The 13,654-nt window shown below is 40.6% G+C and overlaps 1 protein-coding gene across 4 annotated transcripts in view; it reads left to right on the top strand.

The window, feature by feature from the left end:
- Positions 1-871: 871 nt before the first annotated feature.
- The window catches only part of Imp (IGF-II mRNA-binding protein), a 98,048-nt gene continuing 85,265 nt past the window's right edge, over positions 872-13,654 (top strand). The window contains exons 1-3 of one of the 4 annotated variants that reach the window (XM_073074245.1): positions 872-1,316; positions 2,292-2,349; positions 4,542-4,622. In XM_073074245.1, the coding sequence (XP_072930346.1) occupies positions 1,112-1,316; positions 2,292-2,349; positions 4,542-4,622 (344 nt within the window). In that variant the 5' untranslated portion in view covers positions 872-1,111. The remainder of the gene's footprint in view (positions 1,317-2,291; positions 2,350-4,541; positions 4,623-13,654) is intronic. The other 3 variants (XR_012102401.1, XM_073074244.1, XM_073074248.1) reach the window with 3 other exon arrangements.

Genomic DNA, 13,654 nt, shown 5'->3' with positions numbered 1-13,654 from the left:
TGCAGTCGGCCCGCCCTGCGTCCAGGCGAACCCCAACACGACAACACGAGTACCAAGCAACTGTCGAGAGGACTATTATTATGATATCATGTCAATGTTACATTATGAATTATCAAATAAAATAATAAGCATAATGTGTAAGGTTTTCAATTGAGGCGTGTATGAGGGTCACACACGTTATCAGGGTGGTGTAAGGTTACATATTAATTTAGATTTTAAATAAAACAAAAAAAGAATGGGTTAAAAACCTTGCATTCGGGTTTTATTGCTGGTACCTATGGCACTCTGGAATAAAATAAAAAATGAGCTGATGCGCGAAAAACACGGAGGAAAAAGGGGGAATATAGACGTTTCTAGTTAGTTGAGTCGTGACCTGCTCTTATATATTGTTAAGAGATTTAAGGCTTTAATTGAATCGTCGAGATTATCCCGCTTCTGAAGTTGTTGGGGTTGCGGACATTAAATCAAAACCTCAAATATCTTGTTGTTTCAATATATTACAGTGTACTAAAATAGTAATCTTAAATCGTCTTATACAAAAATATTTATTGACAGTAGTTATCTAGAAAATAAATATTTGTTGATTAATTATTTATTTATACATAGTCATATTTTTTGTATTTAAACATTTAATATTATAAAATTCAATTATTGGTAGTGTTGCCAGTGTTATGTACTTAATAAACGCAATAAAATGTCTTCTGCGATCAGAAGTGGCGCATCGCGTGACCATTTCGTTCATAGTTACATTCTACCCTCATCGGCAATGTGACAGCCGCACGCGGTCGCACCGTCCTACTTGAACAGATTTTGGTAATAATTATTAATTTATTCGGTTAACAACTTGAAATCAAACAAAAATAAAAAAGTAGATATTCGACCTCGTCTCTCGGGCCCGCGCCGCGACCACCGAGATTAAAACTAAACTATAGTGACAGGTTCGAAATCCGAGCGGGCGTCAGATCGAGTGTGAGACAAAACAAAAGAAGCGCGAGTGTCCGTCCCGACTCCTGCCATCCCGCACATATATAGCTATATTTTCCGTTTCCGATTCCCCCTGTTCCCCGTTGTCCGTTATTCCGTCGCGGTGGTGGCGTTTCGCGGCGTGGAGATGAGCGAGCAGCTGAAGAGCGTGTCGGCCATGAACAAGCTGTACATCGGCAACCTGCCCATGGAGGCGGACGAGGCGGCGGTGCGCTCGCTGTTCGCGGAGCACAGCCTGGCCGTCGCCGACATCTCCGTGAAGCGCGGCGGGTACGCCTTCGTCGACTTCCCCGACCAGAGCGCCGCAGACCGCGCCATTGACAAGCTGCACGGTAACTTTATATTCATTCTTAACATGACACCCGACATACATAGTAGATGTATATTAAGTAAATGCCATCTCCGTCACAAATGCCTCCTCCATCCTATTTGAGTTCATAGGCTGCGGAGCAGGTGGAGAGGCAACATCCGCGTTGAGCGACGGCGGCGGCGGTAACTTCGTTGGCGAGTCCCTCCCCGCGCCGGCCTCTTAATTTGATTTCTCCGCCATGATACCATAATAATTCATATTATACAGTGTTGTGCTCAAAATGAAAATGGTCTGTTATGATGGTGTGATAAAGAAGAGACACTTATACTTTTACTTATACTTATACGAAGCATTTCAACTTGAAAAACGTGACATCTGTAGACTGTTGCCACTTACAGCTAGCTACTTCTGTAATAGAAAAAAAAAGATTGATTAGTATCAATAGTAAATTATAGTGATCGCTTTTTTCGTCGTATTAGACATACGCATTCGTGTCGTATTAGGTAAACGAGCCAATCTTATAGTAATTAAAGGTGGCGGACCGTCCAAGCAAAAGACGGCGAGGGAGCACTTCCCCGCCGGTGGGAGAAATTATTGAAAGACTTATACGTTAGCAACAGGAGTTCGATACGTCTGTGGCGAGCGAAGTTGACAATTAATTCCCCACCCCGGGTGGCGGGCTAATAAACACCCCGGCGAGCCGGGGGCGGCCAGGCGTACCTAATATTTGTATCTATTCGTGTTTAGCAAATTTCTAAAGCCGGTCTCATCACCTGTTGTACATGCTTCCTCATGATATACACGTCATGTATGTTTTGTAAATGTCCAATTTTAACAAATTCCGTAACGTACGATTATTAAAAATATCCACTGCTGTGTATCGATTAACTTTTAAGTTAACATTCTTAGTATTTTTAATACGGCTTACTGATTTATGACCTGTTTTTTAATACGTACAGCTTAAGGTTTCGTATTACAGCGCGTGATATGTTCTCAGGGTACTCCTACTGCGGCCTGCCGCTCATCGTGGAGCCTTCCGTCGCCAGCAAGAAAATGTAAGTACCCTCCGGTAACTGATTCTTATTTACAGATATTAACTCGAAATGTGCATGCCAACCGCGTATTAAAATGGTTCCGTATAATATTCCAAACTAATCGTTTATGCTACCAATTTGCATGATATTTCATGCTCGATCAGAGCAACTTGCGTGTCGTGAACCGTGCAAGTTGGATAAACTTTGTTAATTGGATGAAAGGTAATTACTTATCGTAATTATCGGATTAAAAACGTAAATAACAATAATATCAGGAGTAGTTTTAATCAATAATCAAAGTTCATCGTGTACCATTCGGTAATTTTACATTAAAAATATACTTTTATACGTCCACACACACACGAGTAGGTACGCAAACGCAGACCGTGTCATAATTTAGGTTTGTGCCGGGTACGAGGACTAGTACTAGGTACTAGGACAGTGCGAGTGAGGCTCACGACGACGCCACAAGTGGCGGCCGAGTGTGGCGCGACTGTGGCGCGTCGGTCGCGGCGCCGACTGCCCCCGGCCTTTGTTGCGGCACCTTCGGGGTCCCGTCTGTGGCAGCTTTGGTTTTAAACAATTATGTCCATCGTAATAACTTACCCTACAAATGTGAATGTTTTAAAAAAATGGAAAGCGGATTGAAAGGCTAAAATCTTATTTATGGCGTTATTAAATCGGTGATGGAACCTAGGTATTAAAATATAGCTTCAGATAGATAAGACATATCTTTGAACTTTAGTACCAATATAGGTATATTTTTAACATATCTACATAAGAAAGAGATATACTTAGGTAAATAATACTAAGTTTTATTTATTTTTTATACCTAATGTAGGAGTAGCAGACGAGTATGCAGTTCACCTGATGGTAAGTGGATACTGCCGCCCAGGGACATCTGTAATCAACTCCAGATGGGATTAGATATTCCTACCTGAAACACCTCGGAAAAGTATGTCTCTCTTACCACGCCCTTCAAAACAGAACACAGCAGCGCTTAACACTGCTGTTATGAGGCAGAAATAGGTAAAATATAAATTAAACTTACAATAGTAAAAGTAGAATTAGATAATAATAAACGTGCCTTACAAGTTAAAACCCCCCAATTAGTTACGATCTAAATGATTACGTGTAACTTTTACTTCAAAGTTCATGACAATAGTCTTGCAGCTCGTAGAAGTCGTAAAAAATTTGTGGTACTGACTTTCAGCCCAAACCCTTCCGAAAATGCAACTTCCCGCGTTGATTGCCTGCAAGCAAGTCTTGTCAGTTTTAAAATAAAATAGGTACCTAAATAAAAAATGCTTGTACCATATTATATTGTTATTTTGACATTAAATCTACCTAACTACCAATCTTGGCAGAATTGATATCAGAGACTGCCTGTTACGATAATTATCTGTAACAGAAATTAAAAGTTACCTAAATACGAAGTTTCAAAGTTAAATAACACGAAAAGTTACGAAAATAAGGCTCGATTACCTCGTAAGAACATTGTTTCAAGTTTTGTCAGAATTTATTGCGTCAGAAAACTTCGGTGGAAAAGTTTAAAAGAAATTACTCGAATCGTGGAAGTTTCTGGCGAGTCTGGAGACGGCGGCGTCGTTGTGTAACGATTACTTCACGACATTAATTCATCGGAGTCAAAACAACAACAGCATTCACCGGCGGACACGTGTGGGGCCACGCGCGCGCCGCTTCCGCGAACACGCTCTGTCGTCCCCGTCCATTGTGACGACAACGTGTCGGGTGTCTCGCTGCACAGCGGTGCAGGAGCTTCCTCCGCGCTCCGCGACCTCCGCGCCGGCTCCTCCGAGCGGTGCCGACACTGCTGACTGCAGACTGCCGACGTACGGCAGCGATTTCGTCTCTGTTTTTTAGAGGTATATTTGGATTGGAGGAACGCGAATTAATTTTTATAACAATATACTCGGTATAATAATAAATGGTTATAATAAATAATAGAAATATAGATACAACTTAAGCTATGGGTGGCGATAATTAAAATCATTGCTTTCGTGTACATATTCGACATAATTGTACCTTATCCGTCGTATTCTGGTTGAGTCTATGTGGTCAGATAGAAATACTTATACGAGGCGTCCCAAGGTAATCCGCAGGGGCGATCAACCTCAGTTGATTATGTTAAAATCAAGCATAGGGATATTGACGTGTACTGGGGTCTAATTGTGTTAAATATTTGTCTTCAGCGTGAACGTGGCGAGCCTGCAGAGCGCCAGCACCACGCAGCTGAAGGAGGGCGGCGCAGAGCCGTCGGCCGCCGGCTGGAGGTAGGTGCTTTCCATACTATGAATTGCTCGCATTCATCGTAAAACTTTACAGATAAAACTATTCAATGTATAATTAATGGTGTAAGTGGGTAACGTACTTATACAGGTAGGTACGTGGAAGCAGCTCCGTGAGCTCGCTCTTAGTCCACGGCCGAGCGCGACGCGATTGCGATTGCGGTTCGTGTTTGTATTTGTATGTTTCCAATGAGTGCACAAGTACGCAGTCGTAGGAGTAGGTTAGCCGGAGCAATGACACGGGAGTGGCGAGCTGGCGACCGCGCGGTGACACGTAATTGCGCTCCACCCGCTCGGACGCACCGCGCAGTCAGCGCACTGCACGTGCATGCGAGCCGCGCGGCCGCACACATTTCTTTGCTCTTAGCAATGATATTTTATTTATAGTTTATTATGTCTATGGCTCTTCGTAAAACTTTTTAATATGAACAAAGTTTTGAAGCAATCGTTAACTCTAATATTACTATTCCTATTATTACTATTACTATCATTGACTAAAAAAATTACTCTGTTTAATTTCTAAGTAATTTACGTTTAAATTACTCTGTAAGTTGCGTTAAGTTACGTTAATATTACGTTTAATATTTTATAGGTAAGCATAATGCACTAATATTATACTAATATTAAAGCCTATTTGCGATACAAAAGTTTACAATTTTTAAGGCAATAGACGCTTAAAATTTATTTATTTCTAAATATTTTTACTTATGTTTAAACTTAAGAAACTGGGTATTTTTTGCTGTATTTATGCAGAAAGCATTAAATTGATAAAAAAATTGGACACAACTGCTCACATAGAATATCTGCTCAATAACTATTTGAACTTGGAATTTTTCACTGTTCTAACTTAATGCACTATCAATTTTGAAGGATTGTTTCATAAAGTTATTCTTCAAACTAATTAAAAAACTTTACGTAGTTTCCCCAAAGATATAACGACTAGATACATTTTTAAAAAATATATCATTATATACTTTTTGGTTTTCTGTAATTATTTAGCTACTTTGAAATGCTACTACTACGAAAGATTCTATAATGTGTCGTCGCTCTTTCATGAGTAACGTTTTTATTAGTTAATTAGGTATTCAATTATGTGAGTCCTACACTTGTGAAAGGGTCATTAAATTCCCAGGGACAGTGACGGATTTAAAAAAAATTAAGGTCTAGGCTGTACAGTCTTTGCCACCCCTGCTTCTACAATTGTCATGTCTTACATTTTTTTAATCCAAAAGTTTCGTTGAAATTCCACATAAAATAATTTTAGGTATATTTTTGAGCTAATCAAAACTCAATCATTCCATATTACGTAGGTAGCATTTAAATGGTACATATTCGATTCGATTTTATGTAAATAATACTCGTCGTTACTCAATGACCTTGTCGTTGGCCGTCGAATGTTCGAATCGAGGTCGCTCAACGGCCGTTTTGTTCCTTTTAGCAGGACGCTACCATTTTTTTTTGAGGGGTAACCTTCGGAAGGTGCCGTGAGAGCGACGCAGAGTTATGTGGGATTCTTACCGCACTAAAACACTCCGGTGGCCGTCCTCGGCGCTGCGTAGAGGCCTCCGGGATCTCCAAAGGAACGCAACCGGAGTCCTCTTAGCGAGTTGCCCCGTCGGGCCCCGCCCAGGTGAGCTTGACGCTTGCCACACCGTCTGGTGCGTACGACGGTATGCGACCACACATACCGCCGTCCTCCCCGGGGCCGCAGACCGGGCGGTTCGAGCTCCCACTCTTGCCACCCGCAACCCCGGAAGCCCCCTTTTAGTCGCCTCTTACGACATCAGGGGATACCGTAGCCCTATTCTGGTCCCGGAACTACAGGGACAAGCAGGACGCTACCAACCTAGGCCTTGTCTATTAAAATTCGCGACGTTACTATTTGTCTTTGTTGTAGCTGTATTTTGGAGGTGCCCGTAAAAAAATCACGACACTCCTACTCACAATTTTAATATGGGGAATTTAATTACAATGATAATTATATTTCATAAATTTGTAAATTTCATTTACTAACTCCACACTAGGGTTGTAGAGAATATCAGCATCAGCATCAGCATCAGCTGATTATCAGCATATTTTTTAATATCAGCATCAGCATCCGCATCCGCAACAAAAGATGCTGATATTTAATGCTGACATTCAAGTCGTATCATGTTCGTTGAAGGCGGAACCGAGCATAAGTCACGTGGACTTTGAGCCAATCACAGACAGTTAACATACACAAGTTGTCTCTTGTTCCCTCATTTGATTGTTTCGTCAACGTAATTTGGTTAGACGTGACTTTCGATCATAGTTCAATCAATTAATAAAATAATTAAGAATTTAATTCATAATGCCTCCTCTAATGAAAAGTTATTGAACAAAGATACTGCATAGTGTAGTATTTGTCAAAAAGAATATTCTCGTAAGGGACTCACAAATCGTTCAAAGTTAAAGCACCCAAAAGAATATACCTGTTATTAAGTACTGAGATCGAAAACCATTTGCTCCAAGAATGTGTAAGGTGAATACTTCCCTTTGTACAGTATCACGCAAAAACTACGGCGAGAAATTGTGACCGACAAGACAACTGACATCTTCACGTATGTTTATCGCGATAAAACGATTTGATAACTTTGAAAAAAATTGAATTGTTAGCTCACAAGTTAACTTTTCTCTGAAAGTTGGGAGTAATTAAGCGCTTTTCTTGGAAATTTGTCAGTTTGGAAGTTTTGTTTTAATATTTTTAAATATCAGCATCAGCATCCGCTGATATAGTAAAAACCTCCATCAGCAACATCCCTGCTCCACACAACATAGAACAGAGAACGTCTTTAATCACGACGCGGTGTTTTTTGCAAGCGTAAAATTCGTGGTTTTACAGTTTCGTACATGCCTTATATTCTTTTGTTTCGATGTTGTTTTCGTTTTTCGCCCCGATTTGTTCGGGTAACCTGGGTAACCAGGGTAACTCACACTATTATTGGATTTGAGAATATGGTGATAACATTGTAGAGTTAAAAAACACCGCATTCAGAGATTTTTTTTTTTTTTACTTAAGACTATCTGACTATCCCTCTATCATTGTTCAAGGTATTTTTTTAAATTCTAATTGAATTTTTTAAAGTTAGTGCATGTTCAACACATAATAGTTGATACATAAGATTGAAATCGGTCAAATTGTTCGCTACATTATTTACTATATTCGAATTTATATCACAAAATTATATACAAACCATTTATTTCGCATGCTCCAACCTGTAGTAGGACAGGCATGTATGGGTTGATAGTAAGAAGAGGAAAATATATGAAATACATTTTCTGCAATGACAGTAAGAAGAGGAAAATATATGTAATACATTTTCTGCAATTTCACTCTTTTCACTAATAAAAAGTGTGGGTAGAGGGTACAGAGGCCGATTACTGGTTGGGAGCGGCGAACTAGCTGTTTTACAGAATATGGAAGTCTGCTACTCTCGGAATATGCAATGACAAGTGAGAATACAAAGTCATCGGCAACATTTGTTGCTGACTTCTATCTGTAAGGCATCAGAAGACCAGAAAACCGTCATGCAAAAATCTTTTTCATTGCTATGAGGTAGCAAAAAAAAAGTCCCCAAATTTGCCGCCCCAAAAATCTGCCGCCCTAGGCTGAAGCCTACTCAGCCTGCTGGTAAATCCGCCACTGCCCAGGGACATGTAAAAATCACCTCGTTATTTATATTACTTGGCTAACTTGGAACCACGGAATACCTACCCTTCTAATTTTGAAAGGAGGACAGTTAAGAGTCGAGGATGATGGTAATGTTCGTTGCGTGTCTAATTCGACGCCAGTAGCAGCCAGAGGCACGAAAAGAATACATGTGAAATGTTCTATTTTTGTACGTCACCATCGTTGTTTAAATTGTAATTTCGAGTCGTAAACATGAAAGGGGGATTCCGTAACGAGATTCGATCGTTAGACAAGCAGAATATCATTTTAAATGAGATTTTATTGGTGTCATGAAGTGATCAGCAAGGGGCCGCGAGGGAGGCTGAGCGCGCTGGGCGCAGGGCGGCGGCGGGCGGCTGCTCACTTCCCGCGGCCCCCCTCGAGCCGCTCGTCACTTGCCGCTATTGTTTAGCGACAGTTCCGCGCTCTTTTTGTGATAAGCGTTTTATCAATTGTAGGTGTTGTGGCAACATTGCGCGTTTGGATTTCACTCGTAACATTGCACTTATTGAATGGTTTGTTTATGCGCCGTCTTCCACTCGATAGAGTTACATTCGACTAGCTAAATTGCACTGTAGCATGGTCTCTAGGTTAGCGTTTTATACTTATTACATGTGTTGCGATAATTCGATCAATAATTTTTGTATGAAAGGACTATGCCCATGAAAGTATGGACCGCCGTCTAGAGTTGCATCAAATTGAAACTTGTTGTGGACGATGTATAATTAACCAAATACTACTACCAATAATTATTTTTTAGATCAGCACCCGGGTTCTGAAGTTATTTACCGAAATGTTACATAACCTCAAAATCGAAAATACGACGATAGATAGATAGATGGTCGGGTTTAACTGATAGTAGGTACCTATAATGTAGTTCGATTAACATATTCCATTTACTTTTAAAGGTAGTAGGTAAAAAAACCTAAAATAATCCTAAAAACCTAAAATAACATAGATTAGTAAAGATTGCTCATTCCTAACAAGAAAATGTACCCAGTTTTGAGAATTGAAATAGTTGCGTAAAAAAGTTTTGCAACGTTTGCCTTCGCTGCCTTGATATTGAATAAAGCCACAAACGGCCTATTATAGTAAGTTTTTTTTTTTAATTCTTAAGAAATAATAACATTTTTAGAGAAAATTTACGAATAAATAACTAATACTGCGTAATTTACATAATAAATAAATAATTATTTCAAATATTTTAGGGACATTTTAGCACGGAGACGTGGCAAAACTTTTTTACGCAACTATTTCAATTCTCAAAACTGGGTACATTTTCTTATTAGGAGTGAGTAATCTTTACTAATCTATGACTGTATGAAACGAAATTGAGTTAATATAAAAATATTGGAAAATTTGAATTGATCTTAATTTATTTATTATTTTATTATCGTTGTATTAATTTAATATCGTCAAAAATAAGAAACTACCATTTGAAACGTATTTTCTTTATTATAGGTCAACACGTATGCTTACATTTTGGACACCTAGTTATTAATCGGACTATAGTAACAAAATTTTATAGCAGGATGAGTGCTACCAAGCGGGTCCAAACGGATTAAGATTCACGACACCTCTTTAAGGGATTCCGGAAATTCAAAATTTGGAAACCCGGCATATAATTTTCCAGTTCCAAAATTTGTTGCCGGGATGCCGGGCAGCGACGCGATTAAAAGACTGCCTCCTCGTAGGAGCGTAGTATTAGCGTGCAATAGTATGAGTATAGTAAGTGTAGTAGGCAGCAGCAGGTGGCGGCGGAGCTGTGAATTGGGCGTACGGCGTAGTACGGTGCGGGGGCCGGGGGGGGCCGGGGGCGCCGGCGTGGTGCGCGCGGGGCGCGGGGGGGGGGCGCGATCGATGCGGCCCCCCCCCGCGCCCGCCGCCCGCCGCCCGCCGCTCATGGCTCAGCTTATTCTCAACGACATACTTATATTAATTTCTGACCATTTTCATCATCCTTTCGAATAGAAAATAAATTTCAAATACAACAGCATAAATATCCTCCGCTAATTTTGTTGGTACGCATATTTCAAATGAGCCCTTTGTAGCGTAAAAGTTCATCATTATCCAACTTATATTTGTTCAAATAACTCATTGGAATGGCTAACTCGTTGTACACGGAGCAGAACAGATATTTTATAATATTAATAATTTATCGGTGTAATTTTGTCATAAAATTTACATAACATATATTATGGACTACTTATAATATTTAAATTTCCAGCATTCCTATCGCGGCCAGGACTAATATCTAACAAAATCAAATTAAATTATCCGAGACCGTCGTCGCCCCGTCTCACATTTATGCTGGCGTCGAGAAGCATCGATCTCCCCGCAGTTGCCCCGGCAACCCCGGCAACTCCGGCAACTCCATATTGTAGGCGTGTAGTGAAGCGTGCTATGTTTGTATCCTTGAGATACATTTTACTATTAATGATATATTATTTAGCCTTCAAACATTAATTTTAAATGTAAGCAACATAACGGGTTGGTACCTATGCAGAGACTATACATAACAATATCCTCATTGAGAGAGGACACGGCGGCACGCGCGTCGGCGTGAATGGACGCAGCTCGAGTCAGCCGGCGCGAGCGGCCGCTACTCACATCCCGGCCTGTTGAAATACTTCACGAATAGACTGGCTTTAAAACATATGTCAATTAAAACAAGTCCGAGAACTCGAAGACGGTTAGTGATAGCAGCTTTGTCCTGGGAGGCGGAAATACCCCCCCTCTCGTATCGTACGTATATAGGCATTTATGTGTCGCTCAACTAGAATCCCTGCATGTAAATCGTTTTCACGATTAATATTTTAATCGTTATTATTTTAAATATTGTTGTAACTGTATTGTGTATTCTGAAGCTTGACTTATTGGTACTGTTTCTATGAATACCCTGCATTGAGTGTGTTTTGACCTGAGTCGTCCTGGGTGGGTACCTACTTGCCTATCGCAGCTAGAGCTTTCGCTGTTTGATAAAATATTTAAAGCGAGGGTGCGGAGCGGTTGAAACAAACGTATTTGGGGGCATTTAAAATCGTATTTCTATTCCTGCGAGCCGCTATTTTCTAACTTCTAATATTGTCATAATATTCTGGGTCACCATACTCACCATTATTAGCAAAGAAATAACAGTGATAATTTCGGACAAAACATAATATATTCACAACATTCCTTTACCGTCTCATACATTTTAATTAAGTAGATTAAACTAACCGAAAGTACTGTTTCAGTTTACCCTGATATGGAGGCAATTGAAACATTTACCGGTTTCTGTACCCATAGTTCCAGTAAGGGATTATTCTTAGCTTAATAAAATAATTAGTTGTAACCAGAAAGTCTTATCATTATTTAAGAAGTCTTTAAAAATAAATTTAAAAGTTCATAAAGACCCGCCCGCATGGAACAAAATAATATATTTTTGGAATTACGAGTATCATGGTGAGCCACAATCTGATACATATTGCAGCGTTCATCATCTTTAATTTTTACGTCACATCTACTGATACGAGTACCTTAATTGTAATAAAAACATTCCATAAGTGGTTTAAAAGACAAAATATAAAAAATATCAAACAAACAAGGGATAGACGCGAAAAATACAACCATTACCAAAAGCATTATCTAAAACCACCTGTAAGAGTGTATTGGGTCGACGTGGCTCCCTGCGCCCGCCGCCCTCGCGCCCTCGCGCTGCCGAGCTGCCCTCTCAGCCGTCGACGCTACTCGGGATTCTATTACCAAATCCGAATTCATGAAGTTATTACCATCTACTAATTGATGTAATTCGTTATGTAGGTAATACTCGTATAATATGAAATATAAAAAATGCGTACAATGTTATGTTATAAAGACACGTGAATCTGATTACGAATGATGGGATTTATCATTATATTGCTATGATATCTAAGTTATGGAACTCAAAGGAACGGTTGATAGGGAACGATGAACGGCTAGGTCGGAGGGAATTTATTATGCAATGTAAAACGACGAAGGTACCGAGTGTCCTATTTAGCAGACAGACAAGCTCCCACTCGCTGGATCTGGGTCGCGGGGCGGGGGCGCGGAAAGAGGGGCTGCTCGCAGCTAGTGCCGCCATAACCATAAACACATTACGAGTTGTTCACAAAGTTCCACATGGTCGGCGCACGCACGAGACGCTCCACTGATAACTCTCGACAACTTAACGAGCTAAGCTCGACTTGCTCCGGCTCGCTCCCGGCGATCCACTCACCCCGAGGCAATCGAACGAGGGTGGAAACGCTAATTGTTGGAAATTATAAAATTGACACGAACGCTTCAACTAATCTGACACGGTTGCACAATCCTCGTTTCAGTATGCCGCTCCGTCAAATGCATCACGGGAAGTTGACTGTGAAAAGTTACACTTAATCGGTTGACGATCTGTAAGGCACGAGCAATTGTATGCGTAGCGAGAGCTGCGCCTGCAGGTGTGGCGCCGGAGCTGGCCGGGCGAGCCGGTGCATGTATTTATTATTACTTACCAGAAATATTTGTTGCCGGCGATCGCTTCGTGCGAGAGCCAGGGTCGAGCGGGGCTTCTCTCGGCAACATCACGTACGCCGATGTACAAATGTATACGAATGAGTGCACCCGACCCCACGTGTGGCGCTGGCCCGAGCCGCCGGCCGTTCCGCTCGACCGGTTGATCTTTGTTGATGTTTATATGTGACTACCACAATAAAATAATATTGCAGGCAAGTAAATCGACGTTTAACTAAACAGATTAGTACGGTATGGGATGAAAAGGTTAAACATTGCATTACATGAAGCCGAGTGTGTCAGAAGTGCGGCTGGGGAACCGCCGAATTCACACTCGAGCAACTCACAAACCGTGGGAACGTGAATTTTTAATATGAAAAGGTTCAACAAAATAACAACAAACAAGTAACCTCAGCATTACGTCATACTTGTTGTAATCGAATTGCTGCAATATCAAGGCCACGTAAATTATATTTTCAGATAATACGTAATACAGATAAGGTAGAAAGTAGGTACTCCAATCAATAGATATAGTTTTATGACATCGTCTTTACTATAAAATATAAATGGTTCGAAGGGATTCGTTAACTAAAGTCAAGTGTTATCTATCGTTTATCTCGGATAAACTTTGAACATTTTTGTCATTGATAGAGCAGTAACAGTCAGAGAAACGTTTTTATCCATCCGCTATAGATATTTAACTATCGTGGACCGCCATAAATATACACATAGGTGTAATTTTGATTTTTGTGCAAACACAATTATTAGTGCGGGTCGGTCGACGTGCGAGCCCTGAGCCCTGAGCAGTGGGCAGGTAACT

This window comes from Epargyreus clarus, unplaced genomic scaffold, assembly GCF_041222505.1.
Source record: "Epargyreus clarus isolate Ecla_fem2 unplaced genomic scaffold, WU_Ecla_fem_2.2 ptg000007l, whole genome shotgun sequence".
Classification (NCBI taxonomy): domain Eukaryota; kingdom Metazoa; phylum Arthropoda; class Insecta; order Lepidoptera; family Hesperiidae; genus Epargyreus; species Epargyreus clarus.
The sequence above is the reverse complement of the archived record's forward strand: the minus strand, read 5'-3'. Positions and strand labels throughout refer to the sequence as shown.